The sequence below is a fragment of the Carcharodon carcharias genome, chromosome 4 (assembly GCF_017639515.1).
Source record: "Carcharodon carcharias isolate sCarCar2 chromosome 4, sCarCar2.pri, whole genome shotgun sequence".
Classification (NCBI taxonomy): Eukaryota; Metazoa; Chordata; class Chondrichthyes; order Lamniformes; family Lamnidae; genus Carcharodon; species Carcharodon carcharias.
The window spans coordinates 85,281,699-85,308,777 of NC_054470.1; the positions used below are offsets into that span (position 1 = coordinate 85,281,699).

The window sequence follows — 27,079 nt, forward strand, 5'->3', positions numbered from 1 at the left end:
ACATAAATTGTTTAAACCATGAAAGGTGGCTTGACATTTCCTATTTCAAAGTAGAATTGCTTGAGAGTTAATTACAAGTATTGCCATGAGATGTGAGAATAACTTGGTGCTGTACACCTGAGTTACAGACCATGTACACCAACAAACGTCAGGTTTTCTCAATCACATGCCATCAGAGGGAATGATGAAGGTCTAGGAAATTGATCTGTCACACTATATTGCTATACATTCAATTTTTAATAAACCCATCTTCCATGTAATGAATTGAGATTTTAGGCAATGGGAACAGTTAGTAATAACTAAATCTAGCACAGTATGTGGAAGTTGATACATGCACTAAATTCCCTGGAGCTGCAAAGTATGATAAATACAGCACTGAAGATAAAACACTGAGAAGGAGCAGCCAATTAGGTAAATTCCAATGTTTCCCTTCCTCTCCTGAGGGTAGTGCCTTATTTTACAGTTGTGGGCACCCTCCAGAGTTGTGCCCAAATTGCCATCCTCCCCATGTAAACTTCAGTTGAGTCACTCGACTATTTAACCATGGTGGACTTCACAGCTGACTCTGCTAGTGCTCAAGAGTAGAAAATGTGGTCGATCTTTGTTCCCTTTAAGTAGTCCAGGAACTGTCAAAAACATTTCCATAGACTAGAGGTCAAATCAGGAATTTTCCTGATTTTCATTACTCAGTCCCATAACCTTTAATGCATTCACCTGCGAAGCCACTGGTGAGCTAGATCCAGGTGGATTATCTGACAGATGAGAAGAAATCAGAATGTGAAGAGCAGAACCAATTATTTAAAAGAACTCTCTTTGTATTTTTCAACTGTTAAATTGTATTTGTTTGATACCTTTTCAAATTCATTATCAAGATGCAGGCTTCACTGACATATTGTACTAGGTGGCTAGATGGAATATTACGTAAATGTTGCCATTCATTCAGATTAAAACTTAACACCTGAATTTGAGAGTGTTTCCTGCCTTTAATAGCTCACTGAAAATGTTTCATTCATTTATTAAAGGCATCATTTTTTGATGCACTAGAATCATAAAATCATAGAATGGTACTGCAAAGAAAGAGACCATTCTGTCCTTCAAGTCCATGCTTGCTTTGTTCAAGGGCAACTCAGCTAATGGAACTTTCCCACCCTTTCCCCCATGGACCTGCAAACCTTTTCTTTTCAAGTGCTATATATAACCTTGGTGAGGCCACAGCTGGAGAACCGTGTGCAGTACTGGTTGCCACATTATAGGAAGGATGTGATTGCACTGGAGGGGGTGCAAAGGAGATTCACCAGGATGTTGCCTGGGATGAAACATTTAAGTTATGAAGAGAGGTTGGATAGACTTGGGTTGTTTCTGTTGGAGCAGCGAAGACTGAGAGATGACCCGATCGAGATGTACAAGATTATGAGGGACATGGACAGGGTGGATAGGGACCAGCTGTTCCCCTTAGTTGAAGGGTCAGTCACGAGAGGACACAAGTTCATGGTGAGGGGCAGGAGGTTTAGGGGAGATGTGAGGAAAAACCTTTTTACCTAGAGAGTGATAACGGTCTGTAATGCGCTGCCTGGGAGGGTGGTGGAGGTGGGTTGCCTCACATCCTTAAAAAGTACCTGAATGAGCACTTGGCAAGTCATAACATTCAAGGCTATGGTCCAAGTGCTGGTAAATGGGATTAGGTAGGTAGGTCAGGTGTTTCTCATGTGTTGGTGCAGACTCGATGGGCCAAAGGGCCTCTTCTGCACTGTGTGATTCTGTGATTCTGCTTAACCAATTCCCTTGGAAAGCCATGATTCTATCTTCCCCCACTTGCTCTCCAGTACTGCATTCCAGATCCTAATCACTTCCTGTGCAAAAAAGTTTTTCCTCATATCTTAAGTTACCTTAAACCGGTATCCTCCGGTTCTCAGCCCTTCTGCTAATGAGGACACTTTCTCTCTACCTATTCTGTCTTGACCATATCATGATTTTGAATAATTCTATCAAATCTGGCCTTAATCTTTTCACAATGGAAAACAGCCCCATCGTCTCCAATCTATTCATGTAACTAAAGTTCCTCATCCCTGGAACCATTCTCATAAATTTTGCTGCACTCTTTCTAAAGCCTTCACATACTTCCTAAAATGTGTTGCCCAGGATTGGACGCAATACTCCAGTTGAAGCCAAACTAGTGTTCTATAAATGTTCTCCATAACAGACTTGCTTTTGTACCCTATGCCTTTATTTATAGAGTCCAGAATTCCAGCTGCCTTTTTAATTACTTTCTCAACCTGCCCAGCTACTTTCAATGATTTCTGCACATATACCCCCCTCCACCCTCATCCCCCCACCTCCACCACCAGCCCCAGAGCTCTCTCGTGCACACCATTTAGAATTGGAACATTTATTTTATATTAACCCTCCTCATCCTCCATCCCAAAATATACCACTTTACACTTCCCTGCATTAAATTTCATCTGCTATATGTTCACCCATTTCACCAACCTGTTTATATCCTCTTGATATCTATCACTATACTCTTCACAGATCACAATTCTTCCAAGTTTTGTATCATCTGCAAATTTTGCGCAGCCAAGTCTAGGTCATTCATATATATCACAAAAGTTAGTGATCCTTTACTGACCCTTGTGGAACCCCAATGTATATCTTCCTCTAACCCCAAAATCAACTATTCACCACAACTCTCTATTGCCTGTCAGTCAGCCAACATCCAGGCTGCCACTTTCCCATTTATTCCATGTGCTTCCACTTTGCTGGCACGTTTATTATGTGGCACTTCATCAAAAGTCTATTGAAAATCCATATACACCACATCAACTGTATTATTCTCATCAACCGTCTCTATCACCTCATCAAAAAACTAAATTAAGTTAGTTCAACACAACTTGCTTTTAACAATTAAAGCTAGGGCATTGCTTAATTTATCCATACTTGTCCAAGTGGCTGTTAATTTTGTCTTGGATTGTTGTTTCTAAAAGCTTTTTCACCACTGAGGTTAAACTGACTGGTCCAGCAGCGCCACTAGGAGCAGTGGCAACTGCTGGAACTGCACCCAACCCAGCGAAGCAGTATGGAAGCCGTCCTCGGAAGAAGGTAAATGGGGTTGGGGTTGCCCAGACCAGTCAGGCCCCTGTGAGGGGTGGGCTGTTGGTGCTTGGTGAAGGCAGGGGGCGGTGTTGCTGCAGGTGTGACCATTGCCTCGAACGGGGGCTTCTGTGGGCCAATCTGGTGACTAGGAGCCCACCAGGGTTTATCTGGCAGCCTCCCCATATGACAGATGCTCATCTGCCACTGAAGAAATGCAGTGGTGGGAAAAGGCCTTTAATTGCCCACTCCACAATTAGCCTCTGGGCAAAATGCCATGGAAGCAAGAAGGCAACAGGCCCACCATCAGCACACTTTTTTTTGGCCCTTCTCACACACATCCCAGCTCCTCCTTGAGGTCATGCAAAATCCCAGCCCATGCCTATGGCTACAGAAACTCCTGGTGCTCCCCTAACTATAGAGGCTCATCACTTGTGTCCTCTGATTAATGTCAGATGGTAATTCAACAATCTATTCACTAATTCGCATCCTTTGTATAATTTGCAGGTGGAAAAGGTTTTATGTTTACAGTCAATGATATTAAGTCTGGTGTTGTTCGTTACCATCATGATGATAGTGACTCCACAAGCGACTTCGTTGTATTTAGAGTTTTTGATGGTCGTCATAGTATCCGGCACAAATTCCCCATCAACATCCTGCCTAAAGATGACAGCCCTCCTTTCCTTATCAACAATGTTATCTTCGAGCTGTGTGAGGACCAAGAAATACTGATTGAGAAGTTTATGCTTCAAGCTTCAGACATGGACTCAAGTGATGATCACATCCTTTTCAAAATCATCAAAAGTCCGCAGGCTGGAGAAATTATGAAAAGAACAGCTCCTGAACTAACAGGTATTTTTTTAATGGATTTTGATCATGAGAAATGGAATATTTTGTTGTTTTTTGACATTGAATGTTGGTGAATCTACCCAACAATATATCTTTAAATCTCATTCCTCAACGAGTACCCCTGATACTTCCAGTTCTCTCATCAGCTTTCCTTGGTGCATGGTGCAAGTTCTTTGTTTCACACATGTTACAAACAATTGGTGCAAGTAGAAAATGGTGAACCGGTTTTATACTCAAATTGACATTTTTAGCCATATCATTTGTCAAAGGGAAAATGATCATGCCTGCTAAGTTAGTTGTTGATGATGGGCAGTTTTGTGATTCAAAAAGAACTAAGACCATTACTGCTACAGCGAGAGCTTTTATTCCATTAGTTTGGTTGGATATAAACTTTTGTCCTGAGGTGAAAAGATGTGATAGACCTTGATTGAGGGGACGAAGTACCTCACTAAAATAGGTCATTCCATCTCGTAACAGCCTATAAATTTGGTCACAGAGCACTTGTTTCTCAGGCAACAAATGGACTGCTCAGTCTCCAGAAGGCAGGCAGGATGTGTACATCCATTGTTAACTGCAAGTGAGCTGCCAGTTATACTGGGGTGCAATAAGCGATCTAACACTTGCTTGAAGCCTTGACTGCAAGAGTCTTTTAATCTGAGACAACTGGCACCAGTTTCACTCAAGAAAACCAGGTCTACACATCGCCTAAAGTTACTGCCTGTTTGGAGGCAATGAACACATTTTAAAATCTACTTACTTATCATAATGTGGAGCCAGGGAGATGCACACTCCCATCTCCATGCTGATCAAAGTTTCTCCCAACCTCCCCCTTGATTATTACCAGTTTGAATACCATCCTCCCCGTCCCACAGCAAAACCCTTCCAAACACAATTCCAGTCAATACCACTCCATTTACCTGAGGTCCATTGTGACACCAGCGGGCAGCCTAGCTTTTACCATTGAGCTGATTGGCCTCCACAGCTTGTTCTCTTCCATGGAAATGAGGCCTGAGGCCCAATATGAAGACTCCTTGGGTCTCACCTTTCAGACACAGGATTTAACTCTGACCTCATGTGCCTGAAGATAGGATAGGCCAAATTTCTAGGCTTGGCTGTCTGACATGCTGTCACAAGTAATGTGATTGACTCAGCAAGTCTTAGAGGGTGTGACTCGGAGCACATGATTGAAGAAGATGGCACAATGAAGCGTGCTTCATAATTTGTTCCAGTTTGGTTTGTACAGGAGTATATAGTAAACCCTTTGTGCCAGCTTTCACTCAGCATTATTCTCACTTCCTGGTCATTAGTTTTTTTTTTGGTTCAAACCCCATTCAAGGGACTTAAGCATATAATTAAGATTGAGCCTTCTGTGGAGTATGGAGGGAGTGCTGAATTGTTGGAGGTGTCATCTTTCAGATGAGATGTTGAATTGAGGCCCTGTCTGTCCTCTAAAGAGGCCATAAAAGAGCTCAAGGCAGAGGAGGGGAAGTTTCCTGACCGACATTTACTACACTTGGTCTTAGCCAAAAGGCCGAGAAGCAATAAAAACTGAAAAGAAAGAAGAGCCCAGGAGAGGATATTAAAGTCTCCAGAACACACAATAGGACAGAGTGTTTGGAAAGGGCTAGGAATCTAACTTCAAGCACATCAGTTAAATGGATGACAATGAGAAAGGGGATGGGAAATACAGGACAGAAGGTGTTGTATCTGAATGCACGCAGTATACGAAATAAGGTAAATAAGCTTGTGGCTCAGATTGAAATTGGCAGGTATGATGTGGTGGGCATCACAGAGCCATGGCTGCAAGGGGGTCAGGACTGGGAGCTAAATATCCAAGGATGTGCATCCTATTGAAAAGATAGCAGGTTGGCAGAGGGGGTGGGGTTGCTTTGTTAGTAAGAAATGAAATTAAATCAATAGCAAGAAATGACATAGGGTCAGATGATGTAGAATCTGTGTGGGTAGAATTGAGGAACCGCAAAGGTTAAAAAACCATAATGGGAATTATGTAGAGGCCTCCAAACAGTAGTTAGGATGGGGGGCACAAGATACATCAGGAGATAGAAAAGGCGTGTAAGAAAGCAAGGTTACAGTGATCATGGGGGATTTCAATATGCAGGTAGTCTGGGAAAATCAGGTTGGTAGTGAATCCCAAGAAAAGGAATTTGTGGAATGTCTACGAGATGGCTTTTTGGAACAGCTTGTGGTGGAGCCCACTAGAGAACAGGCAATTCTAGATTTAGTGATGTGTAATGAGGCAGATTTGATAAGGGAGCTTAAGGTGAAGGAACCCTTAGGAGGAAGTGACCATAATATGATAGAATTTATCCTGCAATTTGAGAGGAAAAAGCTGGAATCAGATGTAACAGTATTACAGTTGAATAAAGGCAATTACAGAGGCATGAGGGAGGAGCTGGCCAGAATTGATTGGGAGATGAGCCTAGCAGGAAAGACAGTGGAACAGCAATGGCAGGAGTTTCTGGAAGTAATTTGGTAGGCACAGCAAAAAATCATCTCTAGGAAGAAGAAGCATACTAAAGGGAAGATGAGGCAACCATGGCTGACAAGGGAAGTCAGGGACAGCATAAAAGCTAAAGAGAAAGCATACAACGCGGCGAAGAACAGTGGGAAACCAGGGGATTGGGAAGTCTACAAATACCAACAGAGGACAACTAAAAAAGAAATAAGGAGAGAGAAGATTAAATATGAGGGTAAACTAGCCAGTAATATAAAAGAAGATTGCAAGAGTTTTTTTTACATATATAAAGGGTAAGAGAGAGGCAAAAGTGGACATTGGGCCGTTGGAAAATTTAGCTGGAGAAATAGTACTGGGGAACAAAGAAATGGCGGAGGAACTGAATAGGTACTTTGCGTCAGTCTTCACGGTGGAAGACACAAGTAACATCCCCAAAGTTCAAGAGAGTCAGGGGGCAGAGGTGAGTATGGTGGCCATTACCAAGGAGAAGGTGCTAGGAAAAGGTCTGAAGGTGGGTAAATCACCTGGACCAGATGGATTACACCCCAGAGTTCTGAAGGAGATAGCTGAAGCGATAGTGGAGGCATTATTGGTGATCTTTCATGAATCACTGGAGTCAGGGAGGGTCCCAGAGGATTGGAAAATCGCTAATGTAACCCCCCTGTTTAAGAAGGGAGTGAGGCAAAAGACGGGAAATTACAGGCTGATTAGCCTGACCTCGGTCGTTGGTAAGATTTTAGAGGTCATTATTAAGGATGAGATTTCAGAATACTTGAAAGTGCATGGTAAAATAGGGCAAGGTCAGCATGGTTTCATCAAGGGGAGGTCATGCCTGACAAATCTGTTAGAATTCTTTGAGGAGATAACGAGTAGGTTAGACAAAGGAAAGCCAATGGATGTTATCTACTTGGACTTCCAGAAGGCCTTTGACAAGGTGCTGCACAGGAGGCTGCTGAGTAAGATAAGAGCCCATGGTGTTAGAGGCAAGGTACTAGCATGGATAGAAGATTGGCTGTCTGGCAGGAGGCAGAGAGTGGGGATAAGGGGGTCCTTTTCAGGATGGCGGCCAGTGACTAATAGAGTTCCGCAGGGGTCAGTGTTGGGACCACAACTTTTCACTTTATACATCAATGATCTAGATTAAGGAACTGAGGGCATCCTGGCTAAGTTTGCAGATGATACAAAGATAGGTGGAGGGACAGGTAGTATTGGGGAGGCTGCAGAAGGATTTGGACAGGTTAGGAGAATGGGCAAAGAAGTGGCAGATGGAATAAAACGTGGGGAAGTGTGAGGTCATGCACTTTGGTAGTAAGAATAGAGGCATAGACTATTTTCTAAATGGGGAGAGAATTCAGAAATCTGGAGTGCAAAGGGACTTGGGAGTCCTAGTTCAGAATTATCCTAAGGTTAACTTGCAGGTTGAGTCGGTAGTTAGGAAGGCAAATGCAATGTTGGCATTTATTTCGAGAGGACTAGAAAATAAAAGCAGGGACGTGCTGCTGAGGCTTTATAAGGCTATGGCCAGACCACGTTTAGAATATTGTGAGCAATTTTGGGCCCCGTATCTCAGGAAGGATGTTCTGGTCCTGGAGAGGGTCCAGAGGAGGTTCACGAGAACAATCCCAGGAATGAAAGGCTTAACATATGAGGAATGTTTGAGGACTCTGGGTCTATACTCAATGGAGTTTAGAAGGATGAGGGGGGATCTGATTGAAACTTACAGAATACTGAAAGGCCTGGATAGAGTGGACGTGGGGAAGATGTTTCTATTAGTAGGAGAGACTAGGACCCGAGGGCACAGCCTCATAGTAAAGGGAAGACCTTTTTGAACAGAGATGAGGAGAAACTTCTTTAGCCAGAGAGTGGTGAATCTATGGAATTCATTGCCACAGAAGGCTGTGGAGGCCAGGTCATTGAGTGTATTTAAGACCGAGATAGATAGGTTCTTGATTGGTAAGGGGATCAAAGGTTACAGGGAGAAGTTAGGAGAATGGGGTTGAGAAACATATCAGCCATGAATGGCGGAGCAGACTCAGTTGGCCGAATGGCCTTATTTCTGCTCCTATGTCTTATGGTCTATTTATTTCTGTCATGAATAGATTTCCTGTTCAGTTATCTCATTGCTGTTGTGGGACTGCCACATTTGGTTATATAACACCTGTGACAACACTCCCAAAGTGATTCATTGACTGTGTAGGATTTGGGGAGGCCTCGAGGAATGGGAAAGATGTTATTTAAATGCACGTCTTTTCTTTCTTCTTGGCTGACAAGGGAGATGCTCGAGGATTGTAGAGTGGCACTTATTCAAGAAAGGATGTAAGAACATTCCTAGTAACTACAGGCAGTCACTTTAACATCAGTGGGTAAGGATTTAGAAACAGCAGTCAGGGGACAAAGATTAACTTGAAGCGGTTTGAGTGAATTAATGAGAGCCCGATGAGAACTGATTTATCAAAGGCAGAAAATGCTTGACTAATCTGAAATATTTTGCTGAAGTAACAAAAAATGTTGATGAAGGGAATGTAATGGATATTGTATATTTGGATTTTAAGAAGCTGTTTGATAAAGCACCACTCGAAAGGCTGTTTAACCAATTTGAAGCTTATGGAGTAGGGTCAGTTTCAGCTTGGAGAAAAAAATTGGCTTAAGGACAGAAAACAGCGAGTGACTTGCATAATGGAATATTGAATAAAATTTCAAAACTTGATGATTAAGCCAACCTTGGAGGTATGACAAACTTTGGATGATACCAATTGACTGCAACAAGGCATAGATAGGTTAGCAGATGGACAGATAAAGCTTAATACATAGAAGTGTGAGGTGATGCATTTTGGCAGAAGGGATAGGCAGCAATATAGGCTGAATAGCATAGTTTTCAAGAGTGTGCAGGAACGGGGGTGCATGTGCACAGATCTTTGAAGTTGGCAGGAGTGGTTAGCCAAGCATATGCGATCTAGGGCTTCATCAATAAAGACATTAAGTACAAAAGCAGTGAAGTTATGCTGAAACTTTATAGAACTCTGGTGAGGCCACAACTAGCGTATTACGTCCAGTGCTGGTCACCACTTTTAAAGGAGAATGTGAGGATTCTTGAGAGAGTAAAAAGGAGATTTACCAGAATGGTTCCAGGGATGAGGAATTTTAGCTGCAAGGTTAAGTTGGGTAAGTTATACTCTGGATGGGGGGACTTCAATGTCCATCACCAGGAATGATTCGGCAGCACCACTACTGACCGAGCTGACTGAGTACTAAAGATCAGAGCTGCTAGACTGGGTCTGCAGCAGGTGGTGAGGAAACCAACAAGAGGAATAAACATACTTGACCTTGTCCTCACAAATCCACCTGTCTCAGGTGCATCTGTCCATGACAGTATTGGCAGGAGTGACCACCAACACAGCTCTTGTGGAGACAAAGTCCTGCCCCCACATTGAGGATACCCTCCATCATGTTATGTGGCATTACCACTGTGCGAAATGGAATAGATTTCTAACAGATCTAGCAATTCAAAACTGGGCACCTATGAGGTGCTGTGGGCCATCAGCAGCAGCAGAATTGTATACAGCTACAATCTGTAGCCTCTTGGCCTGGCATATCCCCTGCTCTACCATAAACATCAAACTGCAGGATCAACCCTGGTTTAATGAAGAGTGCAGCAGGAGGGTATGCTAGGAGTAGCAACAGGCTGACCTAAAAATGAGGTGTCAACCTGGTGCAGCTACAACACAGGACGACTTGCATGCCACACAGCAAAAGCAAGGAGTGGTTGACAGAGCTTGTAATTCCATAATCAGCGGATCAGATCTAAGCTCTGCAGTTCTGCCACATCCAGTCGTAAGTGGTGGTGGTCAATTAAACTAACTCTAGGAGGACTTTCCATAAATATCTCCATCCTCATGAAGGGTGGGCCGAGCACAGCAGTATAAAAGGCAAAGCTGAAGCATTTGCAACCATCTTCGGCCAGAAGTGCCGAGTGGATGATCCATCTCAGCCTCCTCCTGAGGTTGCCAGCATCACAGATGCCAGTCTTCAACCAATTCCATTCACTGCATGTGATATAAGGAAATGGCTGAAGACATTGGATACTCAAAGACTGAGCCCTGACAAATTTCCAGCAATAGTACTGAAGATTTGTGCTCTAGATCTAGCTACACCATAGCCAAACTGTTGAAGTACAGCTACAACCCTGGCATCTACCTGGCAACGTTGAAAATTGTCCAGGTATGTCCTGTTCACAAAAAGCAGGACAAATCCAACACAGCCAAATACTGCCCCATCAGTCTCTTCTCAATCATCAGCAAAGTGATGGAAGGCGTCATCAACAGTGCTATCAAGTGACACTTACTCAGAAACAATCTGTTCGCTGACGCTCAGTTTGGATTCTACCAGGGCTCTGCTCTTGACCTCATTACAGCCTTAGTCAGAGCTCAAGAGGTGAGATGGAAGTGACTGCCCTTGACATCAAGTCCGCATTTTATTGAGTGTGGCATCAAGCCATAGCAAAACTGGAGTCAATGGAAATCAGGGCGAGAACTCTCCACTGGTTGGGGTCATACCTAGCGCAAAGAAAGATGGTTGTGGTGGCTGGAGATCAATCATCTCAGTCCCAGGATATCACTACAGGAATTCCTCAGGGTAGTATCCTAGGCCCAGCCATCTTTAGCTGCTTTATCAATGACCATCCCTCCATCATAAGGTCAGAATTGGGATGTTCATTGATGATTGCACAATGTTCAGCACCATTCGTGACGACTCAGGTACTGAAGCCAGTCCATGCCCATATGCAGCAAGAGCTGGGCAACGTTCAGACTTGGGCTGATAAGTGGCAAGTAACATTTGCGCCAGAGGCAATGACCATCTCCAACAAGAGAGAATCTAACCATCTCCCCATGTGGCATTATCAACACTGTATCCCCCACTATCAACCAAAACTGAACTGGACTAGCCATATAAATAGTAGCTACATGAACAGGTCAGAGGTTTGGAATTTTGTGGTGAGTAACCCACTTCCTGACTCCCTGAAACCTGTCCACCATCTGCATAGCACAAGCCAGGAGTGTGATGGAATACTCTCCATTTGCCTGGATGAATACAGCTCCATCAACACTCAAGAAGCTTGACACCATCCAGGACATGTAGCCCATTTGATTGGCATTCCATCCTCAAACATTCACCCCCTCCACCACCAACGCACAGTGGAACAGTGTGTACTATCTACAAGATGCAGAAATTCACCAAGGCTCCATAGACAGCACCTTCCAAACCTGCAACCTCTAGCACCTAGAAGGACCAGAGCATTAGATGCCTGAGAACACCACCACCTGCAAGTTCCCTTCCAAGCCACACCACATTCTGACTTGGAACTATATCGCCGTTGTTTCACTGTCACTGGGTTGAAATGCTGGAACTCCCTCCCAAACAGCACTGTGGGTGTACCTACTCCACATGATCTACAGAGGTTCAAGAAGGCAGCTTACCTTAAGGTCAATTAAGGATGGGCAACAAAAATGTTGGCCCACATGACATGAAAAAATAAAAAGAAAAGTTGGCATTGTTCTCCTTGGAGTAAAGGAGGTTGAGGGCAGATTTGACATGAACAAGATTATGAAAGGTTAGAATAAGGTAGGCAAAGTTAAGCTGTTTCCATTAGCTGATGGTACAAGGACAAGGAGATACAGATTAAGGTTTCGGGTAAAAGTAGGACTGTGAGGAGGAACTTTTTTATGCAGCAAGTGGTAAATTACCTGGAACTTGCTGCCCACAATGGCGGTGGAAGCAGACCCAATCAATGATTTCAAAGGAAAATGGGACGGGCACTTGAAGGAAATAAACTTGCAGGAATACGGGGATAGAGTCGGGCAATGGGACTGCCTGGATTGCTCCACACAGAACCGAGGCAGACTCGATGAAGCACTTGGCTTCCTTCTGTACTATAAATGACTCTATGGGCCGGATTTTCATGGAAGACTCCAAGGAATTTTAAAAATGGTGGACTGAAGTCTTACACTGATTTCTCATAGATTGCATTTTTGCCAGGTGGGAAAGGGGCGGGCAGTGATTCACACAGGAGGGAAACCCAAACTTAGGAGGGCTGTTTGGTCTTGGTACTGAGTTCAAACAGACTCCATTTTGGTCTTCCAAGTGCCTTAAACCGCAGTGTGGAAATCACAAATTTATGGAGTAGACATAACTACTCTTGAAGGATGGATGAGCTTTGTTTAAGTGTCATCATTTGAAGATTTTAAGAAATCTCTAGCCCTTTCAACAAAAAAAAGTCTTAAACTGTCAGTGAGTGAAAAAAAAACAACCCTCAGCTGGACTGCTTTGATTGACAGGTCATCTGGTGTAGGTTAGAAAAAAGCATTAACATCTGTTCATGCATTGTCAATCAAAGTCTTTGTTGATATTCCCCAAGGTCTATTATTATGCCATTATAAATGCTTGGCTGAGTTTCAAAAGCCACAATTAATCTCAGCAGGGGGTATTCTGAATTCACAGTTTGAGTAACAGTTTAAAGGAGCTATTAAAAGATTATCTGTCTTCGATCTAGTGTTTGAATAGAAGTTTGTTTTCATAGGAGATTAACCACTTGAGATTTTGTATTGGTTTCATGAATGGGAGGTTTTTCACTATCAATTGTGTATGAGTGAAAGCTGTATAAGATTGTTAGAAGTTTATTTTTTTCATCTCTATACGGCTTCTGAGAACTGCCCACGGTGGATACTGAGTGAGTGGCTGTGGTGGTGACATGAGGATTTAAGGGAACATGGAGGTGGTTAGAGGCATGAGTTGGCATGGAAGAAGCATGAGGAGCATGGGGAATAAGGGAGCAAAGGGGTGGGTGGGAATCATTAGTGGCATAGAGGAGACATGGGGTGTGAGGGGTCATTGGGGATGCGTAGAGGGCATGAGTTGCCATGGATGGGACATGGGAGGGGGGGCTGGGGTGAGGGCTAGAGGGCCTAACAGCTTCTAAAACAACTGGGACAAGGTACCAAAGAACTGAGGTGGCTCTTTTAACCAGCCAGGCTCAGAACCTGCTTGCCAGATGGCCATCTATAATCTGCTTTTGAGGTCAGTGGGGCCGATTTTATCCACTCCTACCTCCTTGGAGTCAAGATTGGGTCTCATTGTGCAATTAAACCATCTGTTGAGTTGGGAAATTTCCGAAGTCGAGCTACCCACATTAGAAATGAAAATCTAGCCCCATATGATTATCACTAACTTAGACCAAGTTGAAAACTTTTTTTCTATGTTTCCAGAGTTAAGAAATGTTTTTTAGTTTATTGACAGTGAGATCCCTCCAGATCTTATGAATGAAAGGAAATGGCAACATATTGAGTATATAAAAGGAATGAGTAAGGATATAAGACAGAAAGAAGAAAATCACAGCATTAAATGGGCCCAACTGATTATAGATGAATTTCTGAAACTAAACCATTAGAGACGAGAGAAAGATGTGTGATTGCCCCAAAAAGAATATAAATTACCTGGAAATTATTCAACAAGAGATATGCATCTGGTGTCATTCTACAATCTACTGAAAGTCAGTAAAATTATAACTTTTTAAAATTTTTAATTCCTCTTTGGCCATGGGGGAGGTGCCAGAGGACTGGAGAACAGCTAACGTGGTTCTGCTATTTCAGAAGGGTTGTAGAGATAAGCCAGGGAACAACAGGCCAGTAAGTCTCACGTCAGCGGTAGAGAAACTATTGGAGAAAATTCTGAAGGAGAGAATCTATCTCCACTTGGAGAGGCAAGGTTTGATCAGGGATAATCAGCATGGTTTTGTCAGAGGGAGGTCATGCCTAACAAATTTGATTGAATTTTTTGAGGAAGTGACCGGTGTGTAGTTGAGGGTAGTGCAGTTGATGTAGTTTACATGGATTTCAGCAAAACCTTTGACAAGGTCCCACATGGGAAACTTATAAAGAAGGCAAATGCACATGGGATCCAGGGTAATTTGATAAGATGGATTCGAAATTGGCTTAGTTGTAGGAAACAGAGGGTGATGACGGAAGGATGCTTTAGTGACTGGAAGCTAGTGTCCAGTAGCGTACCACAGGGATCTGTGCTCGGTCCCCATTTATTTGTCATTTATATAAACAACATAGATGACTATGTGGGGAGTAGGATTAGTAAGATTGCGGATGACACAAAGATTGGCTGGGTGGTTAACAGTGAGTTTGAGTGTCTAGGGCTACAGGAAGATATAGACAGGATGGTCAAATGGGCAGATAAGTGGCAGATGGAATTTAACCCTGAAAAGTGTGAGGTGATACACTTTGGAAGGAGTAATTTGACAAGGAAGTATTCAATGAACGGCATGGCACTAGGAAGTTCTGAGGAACAAAGGGACCTTGGTGTGTGTGTACATAGATCTCTGAAGGCAGAGGGGCATGTTAGTGGGGTGGTGAAAAAGGCATATGGTACACTTGACTTTTATCAATCTAGGCATAGATTACAAAAGTAGGGAGGTCATGATGGTGTTGTATAGAACCTTGGTGAGGCCACAACTGGAGTACTGTGTGCAGTTCTGGTTGCCACATTATAGGAAGGATGTGATTGCACTGGAGGGGGTGCAGAGGAGATTCACCAGAATGTTGGCTGGGATGAAACATTTAAGTTATGAAGAGAGTTTGGATAGACTTGGGTTGTTTTTGCTGGAGCAGAGAAGACTGAGGGGCGACTTGATCGAGGTGTACAAGATTATGAGGGGCATAGCAGGGTGGATAAGGAGCAGCTGTTCCCCTTAGTTGATGGGTCAGTCACAAGGGGACATAAGTTGAAGGTAAGGGGCAAGAGGTTTAGGGGGGATGTGAGGAAAACCTTTTTACCCAGAGGATGGTGACGGTCTGGAATGCACTGCCTGGGAGGGTGGTGGAGGCGGGTTGCCTGACATCCTTTAAAAAGTACTTGGATGAGCACTTGGCACGTCAAAACATTCAAGGCTATGGGCCAAGTGCTGGTAAATGGGATTAGGTAGGTAGGTAGGTCAGTTGTTTCTCTCGTGTCGGTGCAGACTCGATGGGCCAAAGGGCCTCTTCTGCACTGTGAAATTCTGTGATTCTGTAACTTATAAGTTTATAAATTACCATTTACATTACAAGAACACTGGCTCTTGTAGCCACGGTATTTATGTGCCTGGTTCAGGTAAGTTTTTAGTCACAGTGAGTGCCACCCCCCTCCCCCACCTGCCCGCCCCTGGCACATCCCCACCACCGCAGATGTTCATGGCGGGAGATGTAACTATTTTTTTTATTCTTTCATGGGATGTTGTCATCGCGAGCTAGGCCAGGATTTTATTGCTCATCCCTAATTTCCCTTTGGAAGGTGATGATGAGCCAATGATGACAGCTGTCATCCATGTGGTTGCCGTTGAATATCCAGGGGAGGTGGCTAGGCTGTCTTGTTGGAGATCATAATGAGAACTGGCATCAGTGTTACTTAGCACTTATCAGCCCAAGCCTGGATGCTGCACTTGGAAAAATGCTGCCTTGATATCAAGGGTAGTCACTCTCACCTTATCTCTGGAATTCAGTTCTTTTGTCTATGTTTAGTCTAAGGCTGTGATAAGGCCTGGAATTGATATCCAAGGGCCCTATTAAGAGTTATTTGACCAGGCTGTTGGCATTTTGCCTGGAATGTGGCGAGGCCTCCAGCTGAATGTAGGCAACTTTGTAGCAGCAGCCTGGGGAGGAATTTGTCTTTGACCCCTCATCAAGAATGACTTTCTAAGCTATTTAAATGCACCTTCATCCAACTGGTTTCCAACACAAATAATGACCCTTGAGATTTAGTCAGCTCTCTAATTGGAACCCTGTTTAATAACAGAACATTGCTTGCAGCAACTCACTTAAGAAAATATTTCATGACTCACAACAAAGATATATCCCAGTGAAGAAGAAGGGTTGTAGAAAGGGGATAAACCAACCATGGTCAACCAAGGAAGTGAAGAATAGTATCAAAGTGAAAGAAAAAACATACAATGTGGCAAGGATTAGTGATAAGCCAGAGGATTGGGAAAGTTCTAAAAACTAACAGAAGATGACCAAGAAAATAATAAAGAGGGAGAAAATAAACTTTCAGGATAAACTAGCAAGTAATATAAAAATGGACAGCAAGAGCTTATTTAAATATATAAAAAGCAAGAGAGATACTAAAGTCAATATAGGGCCTTAGAGATTGAGACTGGGGAAATACTAATGGGGAACCAGGAAATGGCAGAGGAGTTGAATAAATACTTTGCATCAGTCTTCATGGTGGAAGACACGAATAGCATACCAAAAATACTAAATAATCAAGGGGCAAAAGGGGGGAGGAAATAAATACAATAACTAGGATATTAAAGGAAAAAGCTGCACAGGTAGTAGATGCACTAGTAGTGAACTTCCAAGAATCGTTAGAATCTGGAAAAGTCCCAGAAGATTGGAAAACTGCCAATGTAACAGCCCTATTCAAAAAGGGAGGGAGACAAAAACAGGTAACTATAGGCCAGTTAACTTAACATCTGTCATTGGGAAAATGTTGGACTCAATTATAAAGGATGTAATAATAGCAGAGCATTTAGAAATGCATAATATAATCAAGCAGCATCAGCATGGCTTCATGAAGGGGAAACTATGCCTGTCAAATTTATTAGAATTCTTTGAGGAGGCAACAAGCAGGATAGATAAAGGGGAACCACTAGATGTAATATATTTGGATTTCCAAAAGGTGTTCGATAAGGTACCACACATAAGGCTACTTAATAAGATAAGAGCCCATGCTGTTGGGGATTGTATATTAGTATGGATAGAGGACTGGCTAGCTAATAGACGACAGAGAGTTGGGATACAGGGAGCATTTTCAGGATAACAGCCTGTAACTGGTGGAGTGCCACAGAGATCAGTGCTGTGGCCCCAATCATTTACAATATGTATTAATGACTTGGATGAGGGAAATGAAGTTTGCAGGTGACACAAAAATAGGTGGGAAGGCAAGTGGTGAGGATAACACAAAAAGTCTACAGAGGAATATAGACAGGTTAAGTGAATGGGCAAGAACGTGGCAGATGGAATATAATGTGGGAAAATGTGAGGTTATGCACTTTGGTAGAAAGAATAAATGAGTGAATATTATTTAAATGGGGAAATACTGAAGAAAGCTGCAGCATAGAGGGATTTGGGGGTCCTCATGCATAAATCCCAAAAAGCTAGCATACAAGTTTAGCAGGTAGGTAAAGCAAATGGAATGTTGGCCTTTATTTTAAAGGGAATGATGTATAAAAATAGGCAAGTCTTGCTAAAACTATACAAGGCACGAGTTAGACCACACCTAGAATACTATGAACAGCTTTGGTCCCCTTATCTAAGAAAAGATGACATTGGAGGCAGTCCAGAGAAGGTTCACTTGGTTGATCTCGGATATGGAGGGATTTTCTTATGAGGAGAGGTTGAATAGGTTGGGCCTGTATTCATTGGAGTTTAGAAGAATGAGAGGTGACCTTAACGAAACACATAAGATTCTTAGGGGGCTTGACAGGGTAGAGGCTGAGAGGTTGTTTCCCCTTGTGGGAGAGTCTAGGACCAGAGGGCATAATCTAAGTTAGGGGGTGCCCATTTAAAACAGAGATGAGGAGGAATTTCTTTTCTCAGAGGGTAGTCAATCTGTGGAATTCCTTACTGCAGAGGGCTGTAGAGGCTGGGTCGTTAAATATATTCAAGGCTGAGATAGATTTTTAATCGGGAAGGGAATCAAGGCATATGGGGAAAAGGCAGGAAAGTGGAGTTGAGGATTATCGGATCAACCATGATCTCATTGAATGGCTGAGCAGACTTGATGGGCCAAATGGCCTACTTCTGCTCCTACGTCTTATGGTCTTAAAAGCTAAAATTAATATAAAAGGTTAAACAATTTATTAGATTTTCTAAAGATTCAACTCAGGAGATAAATCGAAGTGTGATGACCATTACAGAACTTCCAAATGAGATAATTATAACTTGGTGAAAGCACAATATTTTTTATTTCATACATGAAACAAATATTGCTTTACTTGGGTCCTACATGTGTCTTTGTGTTACGTACACAGGACTGCTCTAACAGTGTAGGTAATAGGATATCAATGGCTAAGGTGACATCAGGAAAACTTACAACAAAATCAAAGCTAAAGGCAGTGTATTTAAATGTGTGTAACTTTTGCAACAAATTAGATCAAATTATGATACAGAAATTGATGAATTTGATCTAATAGCCATTGCAGAGACATAGATGGAATTTTCCCAGATTTGCACTAAGTGTGGTAGTGGGCAGGTAAAATGGAGTCCTACCAGCTGATGAAAATGGTGGGTTTTCATGCTGTAGCGTCCTGAGTTCGCCTCATTATTTATTCACTCCTGCGAAACACGCTGTTTCCAAGGCGAACAGGCTCTCATTCACCCGCTCACCATCACCCCACTTTACATCAGCCAGCCACCATCTTTAAAAGGCAGCCGCCAGCATCGCGCCCACAACCACTAGCTCTCCACCGCTGCCCGGGAGACACAGGAAAAAATATTGCAGCCCTTCGCTTCAACGATGGGTTCCTCGAATGACTGCTGGATGCTGTGGAGGCCATCCAGGATGTGCTGTACCCCCCGCTCTGGCCGTAAGATGGGCAGCAAAGTCACCAACCCAGCTTGGAAGGTGGTGGCGGCCGGCGGTGGTCAGCGCAAACGCCCTGCAAAGGAGGACAGCCACCCAGTGCCGCAAAAAGAATGAATGATCTTCTCTGTTCCTCCAGGGTAAGTCGCTCTTATCAGCACTCTGAACTCACACACTCACAAACCAACCACAAATCCCCAGAGCCCTCACTCACTGTCAGTGCGAGGGACATCACCATTCACTCTTTGACACACAGCTGCATTGTCCTGACTCACAACAGGAGGGAAAGGTCGCAGACAGTTGGAGGGATGACTGAGGTCACAGTTCTTACAGAATTCGAAAACAGAGCTATCCAGCTGGCTGGCAATGACCGGGACCAGTCTTGTGTTGACGGTGAAGTCGACGCTGCTCTACCAAGGGAGGATCCAGCAGTGCAACATCCATCAGCCAACCATGCCTTGAATGATGTGTCCTCTTTCACAGGCCACTGCCATGTGTTAATTATCTCCCTTAGCTTTCACAGGCACATCTGCCAAACAGCCGACAGAGTCCATGACCCAGGCCCTCCAATCAAGCCCAGAAGAAACTTCTGAAGAGGAATCTGGAGGCACCCTCCCTGAAGTCACATCACATCGCTCACCCACACCCTCCACCAGCGCAGAAACACACACCTCAGTGGGAGCTAGCTTTAAAGTAGTCTCGAGAAGACAGGGATTTCCCAGGTCCCTGGCACTCAGAGGACTGCTGGAGGCCAGAACGTTGCTGAGTCTGAGTAGATGACGAGCCTCTGGACTCGGTCATGTCACAGTTGCTGGAGCTGCAAAGGCAAGCTTGGAAACATCAGGAAGGGATGTCCGCTGCACTCCTCGGATTGCAAGGCATGATGGAGGAGTTCATCCATCTTCAGGCTGAGGTGATAGCACTGGCATTGCAACATATCAAGGTCAACACTGGCAGCATGGCGGCCACCATGGAGACCTTGGTCCAGGATGTCACTCCTGCATTGCTGCGTGGGCTTAACTCCATCACTGATGCCATAGTTGGCCTCCAACAATGTATACGCAAGAGGGGTGCTGGGCAGCTTGATCTCACCCCAGCTACCCCTTCCGCTCATGGAATCAGCCAGGGGCCTTTGGACACCCATAGGGTGGAGGATCAGCAGGTGCACACTCCGGGGCCATCCAACCAAGTGACTCTGGGAGTGACTGATCCATCCGAGTCCTCTCTTCCTGTGACCTCCACAGCTCCAGCTTCACAGTCCAAGGAGGGTGCCATTGCCACACAGCAGGACCTTGAAGGCAGGCCAGGACCCTCCAAGTCTCGGCTCTTCAGAGGAGACCAGACAAGGCGTCACAGTCAGCAGGCTGCCTCCACCTCTGCTGTGGATGTCTGGGGAGCGCCAAGACATAGCGGCAAGGTTAGGAAAGTTAAGTAAAAGTAGTTGCACAGCTTGGGCACGGGTGTTGATCACTTGTAAATACTGTTCACTATTGTCAATAATCTCCTTAGAATGTCTCCCTGCCTGTGGCTCCTTGTTCTAATGGGCAGTGTTCTTGTCACTTAGATGTGATAGCTTTCTGCACAAAATAAAAGACCTCTTCCCTGTACTTTGTGTGGCCTTCAGACCACAGTGATGGTCCAGTCTCACACTCCCTGGAAACATCAATGCTGGACATTGCTGCCAGAACGTAGTGGGCAGGTACCACAGAGTTCTGTCATTATTGCTGTGTGCTCTCAGCGCCTTTAAGGTGTATCAGGCCCCCATCAATCCAGCATCTGCGACCAGTGATGCTGTGCACCTCCTACAGGGCTGAGGTGCTGAAAGCAGACACAGCATCAGATGCGTTTGAAGTTTCATGGCCATGTCTTTGAGATGGCCCTGATCATGGAGCGCAAGTGAGCTGTCCTCGGCCAGACGGGGTCAGACATTCTCAGAGGCTATGTGAAGATCTAAGGAGTTGTCAGCATGTTGTCATCATCCTCCTCTGATCGAGCGACTATTAGGGCCTCCATTGCATCTCCATGACAGGAGCATTCTCAGAGGTTATGCGCGCTGGCATAAGCCAAACTGAAGCCAAATGTTCACAACTGCAATGTGAAGATCTATGGGGTCACCTCACTGCATGTCGTCATCATCCTCCACAAATCTAGCAGCTATGAGGGCCTCCCGAGCGTGCCTGCCTCGTCTAGCCAGTGCGAGAGCCTCATCCCCGTCATCGTCACCACCGAGGACCCCCTCACCCTCATCTCCGTTGGTGTCCTCCTCATCTGAGGAGACCTCCAGCTCCTCCATGTCCACAGCCAGCTCACCTCCCTGTTGGAGTGCCAGGTTGTAAAGGGTGCAGCAGACGACGACAATGCGTGATGTCCTCTGCGGACTGTATTGCGGGGCTCCACCAGACCGGCTCAGGCAACTGCATCCTCAGCTCTGCTCCACCAAGTTGCAGCTCGCATGTGCCTCATTATAGTTTCACTCTGTTGCAGTCTGAGGCTCCCGGACAGGTGTCATCAGCCACAGACTCTGTGGGTAGCCCTTGTCCCGAAGGAGCCAACCCTGCAGCCTCTGTGGATCTTGGAAGACTGCAGGGATCTGTGAGCAAGTCACGATGTAAGTGTCGTGCACACTCACTGGAACTCGTGCGCACACTTGCAGGATGCGTATCTGGTGGTTGCATACCAGCTACACGCTGAGTGAGCAGAAGCCCTTGTGGTTGATGAAGTCCATTGAGTGTAGCAATGGAGACCTGAGTGCCACATGAGTGCAGTCAATCGCACCCTGCACCTGTGGGAATCCTGAGATCAGGGCAAATCCAATGGCCCTTGCATCCTGGCTGTCCTGGTCCCGGGCGAAATGCACAAAGTTGTGTGCCATGGAGAAGATGGCATCCGTGACCTCATGGATGCATTTGTGGGTGGCGGATTGTGAAATCCCACAGAGGTCCCCCTTGGAGCTCTGAAAGGAGCCACTGGCATTGAAATTGAGCGCCGCAGTCATTTTCACAGCCACTGGCAGTGGATGCCCTCCATGTCCCCTTGGTGTCAAGTTCTGCAGTAAGTGGCAGATGTGAGCCACCAGGTCCCTAGACATGTACAGTCATTGGTGACACTGGTTCTCAGTCATCTGCAGGAACAGTAGGCTGCGTCTATAGACCTTAGGTGTCGCTAGGCGTCGACCAGCTATGGATCCCTGTCAGTCCTGGGCAGCGTGTGTGGGAGCCTCTGCTGTCCCTCCTTCATGAGGTTGCTGCTCCTGCCTTTGCACAGCCAAGTTCCTCAGTTGCTCTCTACTCCCCCTTCTACAGTCTCTGTGGGCCATCAAGCGTACAGCTAGGTCACCAGGATCCATGATCCTGAAGTGGTCCTCCTGCAGCATGATAGAGAGAGAGACATGGTTGTCATGGCTGTAGTTGGCAACTTTCCTGGCCCTGTGTGACCACCCCTTAAAGCTTCCCGGAGAGTGCTAATCACCCCTCAGATGGCCAGAGATGATTGCGCTGCATGGCTGCCCTGTCAACATGTGATATGGGGGACACTGGTCCAAACCAGGATGCTGAGATTGCAAAGGGCTGTGAGCACCTCCAGCAGTGACTGCTACATGGCCAGCGTTAGTGGGGAGATTGTACAACGTGTGCAGTCCAACTGCTCCATGGTCCAATAAAGTGGTGGCAGACTTGAATTCTGTGCTGGGTTTGGGGGGGGGGGGAGGAGGAGGAGGAGGAGGAGGGGTGTGGAGCAAGGTATGGGGCGCTTGGTGGCCCTTTGGTGCCATCATGTTGCTTGCATGGGTGGACGGACTAGGAGCCCAACCCCAATCATATCACTGTGGCTGTGCCTGATATGTCTTAGTTGCAGAGGCATGGTCAGTTTATAGAGATGTCCCTAATACATGGCCACATCCCTTGCTTATACTGACCCACACCTTGAGTGCCTGCGCGAGGGATGTTGCTCTAGGGCAGCACTTGACCTCCTTCAGCACCAACAATGAGGCTGGCCAGCATCTGCCCCCGGACACCTCCCTACCCTCAGCAGTCACCTGCGAGGTTGGCCAGCAGTTGCCCCCAGACATCCCTCCCCCTCAGCAGTCGGCTACAAGGTTGGCCAGCACTTGCCCCCAGACACCACCCTCCCACCCCTCTCAGCAGTGGCCTCTGGGACCAGGCATTAGTTTCCCCCTGCCCCCCAGCAGCCCTGAGGCCTGTAAACAATGGGTGAGCTGTGGAGAACATTGCTGCTCACTCACCTGAATTCCCCCAAAGTGAAGGCTGCCGAGTGCACATTGCCTGAGTGAAACATGTCAGTGTGCTTTCCCGCCAATGTGGACAGACGATACGGCAGGGTTCCAAGAAGCTGGCGGGATGGCCTTTTAATTATATGCTGGTGTAATACAATTAGCTCCCCGCTAACCAATGCCGGAAACGCAGTCTGCTTTTAGTGGGCTGAGTGGACGACCGCAACCTGCCTTCACACTGTCGGGAAGCAGGTCACGCCATATTTTCTGCGCATGCCGCCTATCACACCCGACAGCCAGCGGCCTCGGAAAATTCCACCCATAAAGCAGAATTCTCCCATGCCCCCGTTGCTGGGTTAAATGACAGGCGTGGGGTTCGGGTGTGGAGAATTCGGCAGGAAGTTCATAAATGATTTTGCGCCAGTGTGAAATGATGGTGGGATCTTCCGCGACTGGCCACCATGGCGGGTCGCAGTTCCCACTAGAGGCTGGCATGAAACCAATTTGCATCCCGTTAATGGGATTCAAATGAAGATGTAGCTGGAATCTCCCCAACCCAAGCCTGATCGAATGCCAGTGGGAAATCATGCCAGTCCAGAACCTGTCTGGACCAACATGGTGTGTAAAAGTCGTGACTTACCTTAAGTTGGCCTTGGGCAGCTTGAGGAGATTAGAAGAGAAGATTGAGGCCTCCAGCGACCAGGCCCTGGAACATCACATGTAGAACTGGGTGCATGAATCTTCTCCGTGAAGCAGCTTCCTGAATGTGAGAGTTCTCGGCGTAGCAACTTCGCCACAGGTTTGGTCCTATATCCAGGGACCTCATCAAATGATTGGACCCTCATCCAGGGACCTCGCCAAATGATCGGACCTTCATCCAGGGACTTCACCACAGGATCAGACCTTCATCCAGGGACTTTGCCACAGGATCGGACCTTCATCCAGGGATCTTGCAGAGGACCAGACCTTCATCCAGAGATTTCACCTGGGGATTGGATCCTCCAGCTGCAGGCGGAAGGCTGCAGGACATACAATAGGGCGGCGAGGGTCTGTTGGGGGGGGTGGTTTGAAAGAAGAGTGGGTAAGCAATGAAGAGTGGTATGGGGGTTCAGGCTAGAGGTGGCTGGGGATGCTGGGGGAAGAGAGTACTGAGATTTCAAGGTATTAGATGAAATGGGGCAGGGGGTGGAACGGCCTTGGTAGATTGTGGCCGTGGGGGGTTGCGGGGCGCAGTTATGGTGGTCTTCAGTAGCTGTTAAGGTGCATGGTGGGGTGTTGAAGTGTGAAGAAGTTCACAGGTAGGGATCGATGGAGTCGATACTCAACTCCTGGAGTTTAAACTGAGGGTAGCCATGGTAGGAGGGAATGGTGAGGGTTACAGGGGACAGGGGGAGGTGGAAGGATGGGAGAGTGATGGTGCGATGATGTCACATGAAGGGACGTTGTTGGTGGGGACATGGAAATGCAGATGGGCTCAGGGGGTGGGCAGAATGAGGGCAGGGCAAGTCAATGTGATGTGATTCTTGGGGACAAAGGGGACTTCAATGTTTATCTGGACATTGCCGAAGGTGATGGGAGAGGGTTGAAGGGTAACGGTGGGAGGTCAGAAGCAATACTGGGGTGATCAAGGGTTATAGAGGATAGGATGTGGGGACTGAGGGAGGGGAGAAGGTGTTGGAGCCTGGAAAAACATGTAATTACCATCACTGCTGCACTGCAAGCATCTATGCAAAGCCTTGTGGTGGGGATCTCAAGATGCTGCATGAGAGTTGGGTCATCAGGGTTGGGTGGAGATGCAGGTTAGCTCAACTGGGCATTTGAAAGGGAAACCCCAGCATGAAGTATTTGCAATGCTGGGCCCTGGGGCACATAACAGTTTGAAGGATAAAGGTTCAGCGTGCGCAGGAGAGTGTTTGTTTGCATGTGGCTTGCAATGTCATAACTTTGCCACCCTGCAGATTCCTCATTCTTGGGGCTGGGGTGCCCGCAGGAAGATAAAGGGGATGGTTGGGGAACACTAAGTTAAGTACTGCAGATGAAACAAGGCACTAGACATTATTAAAATGAAAGTGATTATATTTGCTAATGTTTTCTGATTGTGATAATCAATTGTTCACCCGTGCAGCCAGTTTTGTTTTTAATATTTTCCTTTCCCTGCTACTTGTAAGTGCTCCCTGGCATCCACTTCAGGGGTGGAGGCAGCCTGCTGACTGGCTTACCCTGTTGCCTTGGATGGCCTTGACGGCCATCCTCTGGAGAGCCAAGGCCTTGAGGGCCCTGGCTTACTTTGGCTGACCTGCTGTGGGCCAGTTGCCAGGGAAGTCCAGCTGCCACTCCTCATCCCTTTGGGTGACTCCTTGAAGGGCAGGGCACTGGGAGAGAGGTCGAGGTGCCCCATTCCCCTCCCGCATCACCACTGCAGAAGAAGCTCCCTCATGGCTACCATGATGGAGCACAGGTGTGCGCACATCTCCAGCAGAATCTGCTGGACTAGGTTCTCCGTGAAGTCTGCCAACCTTCCCAAGGAGACCTTGATGGACACAAAGGTTGGCACCACTTCATCAACCAGCTGGTAGACTGACTCCTCCAACTCACCACCCTGTTGAGGGCCTCCAATACCTCTGCCCCGGCTCTTGCTGACTCTCCACCATCAGTTCCGATTCCAGAGGCCCATCAATGGACTTATACCTCACAGCTGCCTCTTCCCAAGCACTTCTGCAAGTGCCGGTGAGTTCGGCTGACCCTGCTCCTCCTGCTGTCAACACGTGTCTGTGCAGTGACTACCAGAGTGTGAGAACCTTCCTACTCTAGAGCTAATACCGACTGAGATCTGTGTCTCTGGCCTGGTGGAGGGTGCCGGTGTCTGCTGTGACAGCTATACAATTATACACGCCTCTTGTGTTATGTCCTCACTCCTCTCCGGGCTTGGACTTGTGCAAGGCTGGATAGGTCTTCTTGCTCGGGCCTTTCCCTCTTCCCTGTGGCACCTGCAAGGGAGAGAAGACAGAATGAGTGACAGCATGAGCTGCCTCCAATATGGAGGCATCTTTGGACCTGAGGTTTCTATTACATGCATGGATCCTTACAGGTTGGAGGCCCAAATCCTGTCTCCCCATCTCCAAAGACCCAGTCCCACTCCACCGCTGCCAGCTGGGCTACCCTCTCCTCGACCTTGGACATGGTTGAATTTTATATCGAGATTAAAAGTAATTTAGTTCGAACTAGGATCTTAAATCAAAACAAAGCAAACTACGTTGGTAAGAGGGACAGATAAGGAAGATTGGAAAATTGCATGAAAAGATATGACAGTAGACAACAATGAATGCATAATAAACAAATATAAATTCCTTTAAGGTACAAAACCCCACAGAAAATATGGTCCAAATGTGTCTAACAAAGTTAGTATTTGATCCAAGAATGAGGCTTATAGCTGTAAGCCAGAGGATTGGGAGGATTTTAGAATTCAGCAAAGGAGGACCAAGAAATTGACAAGGAAAGAGAAAAGAGAATATGTGAGTAGACTAGCAAGAGACATAAAAACAGATTGTAAATGTTCCTAGATATTTTTAAATAGGAGGAGATTAATGAAAGTAAACCGTGGACCCATTGGATGCAGAGACAGGTGAAATTATAAATAAAACAGAAAATGCTGAAAAAACTTGCCAGCCTGGCAGTATCTGCGATGAGAAAAACAGAGTTAATGTTAATATGACTCTCCTTCAGGTGAAATTATAATGGGAAATGAGGAATTGGTGGTGACACTAAACAAATTCTTATCATCTGTCTTCACGGTAGAAGAAACAAAAAACATTCCAAAGATA

General features: G+C 45.8%; 1 protein-coding gene across 1 annotated transcript in view; it reads left to right on the plus strand.

Moving 5' to 3' along the window:
- LOC121277230 (FRAS1-related extracellular matrix protein 1-like) overlaps positions 1–27,079 on the plus strand; it is a 391,688-nt gene that overhangs the window by 89,795 nt on the left and 274,814 nt on the right. The window contains exon 8 of the mRNA XM_041186416.1: positions 3,595–3,939. Within this exon, the coding sequence (XP_041042350.1) occupies positions 3,595–3,939 (345 nt within the window). The remainder of the gene's footprint in view (positions 1–3,594; positions 3,940–27,079) is intronic.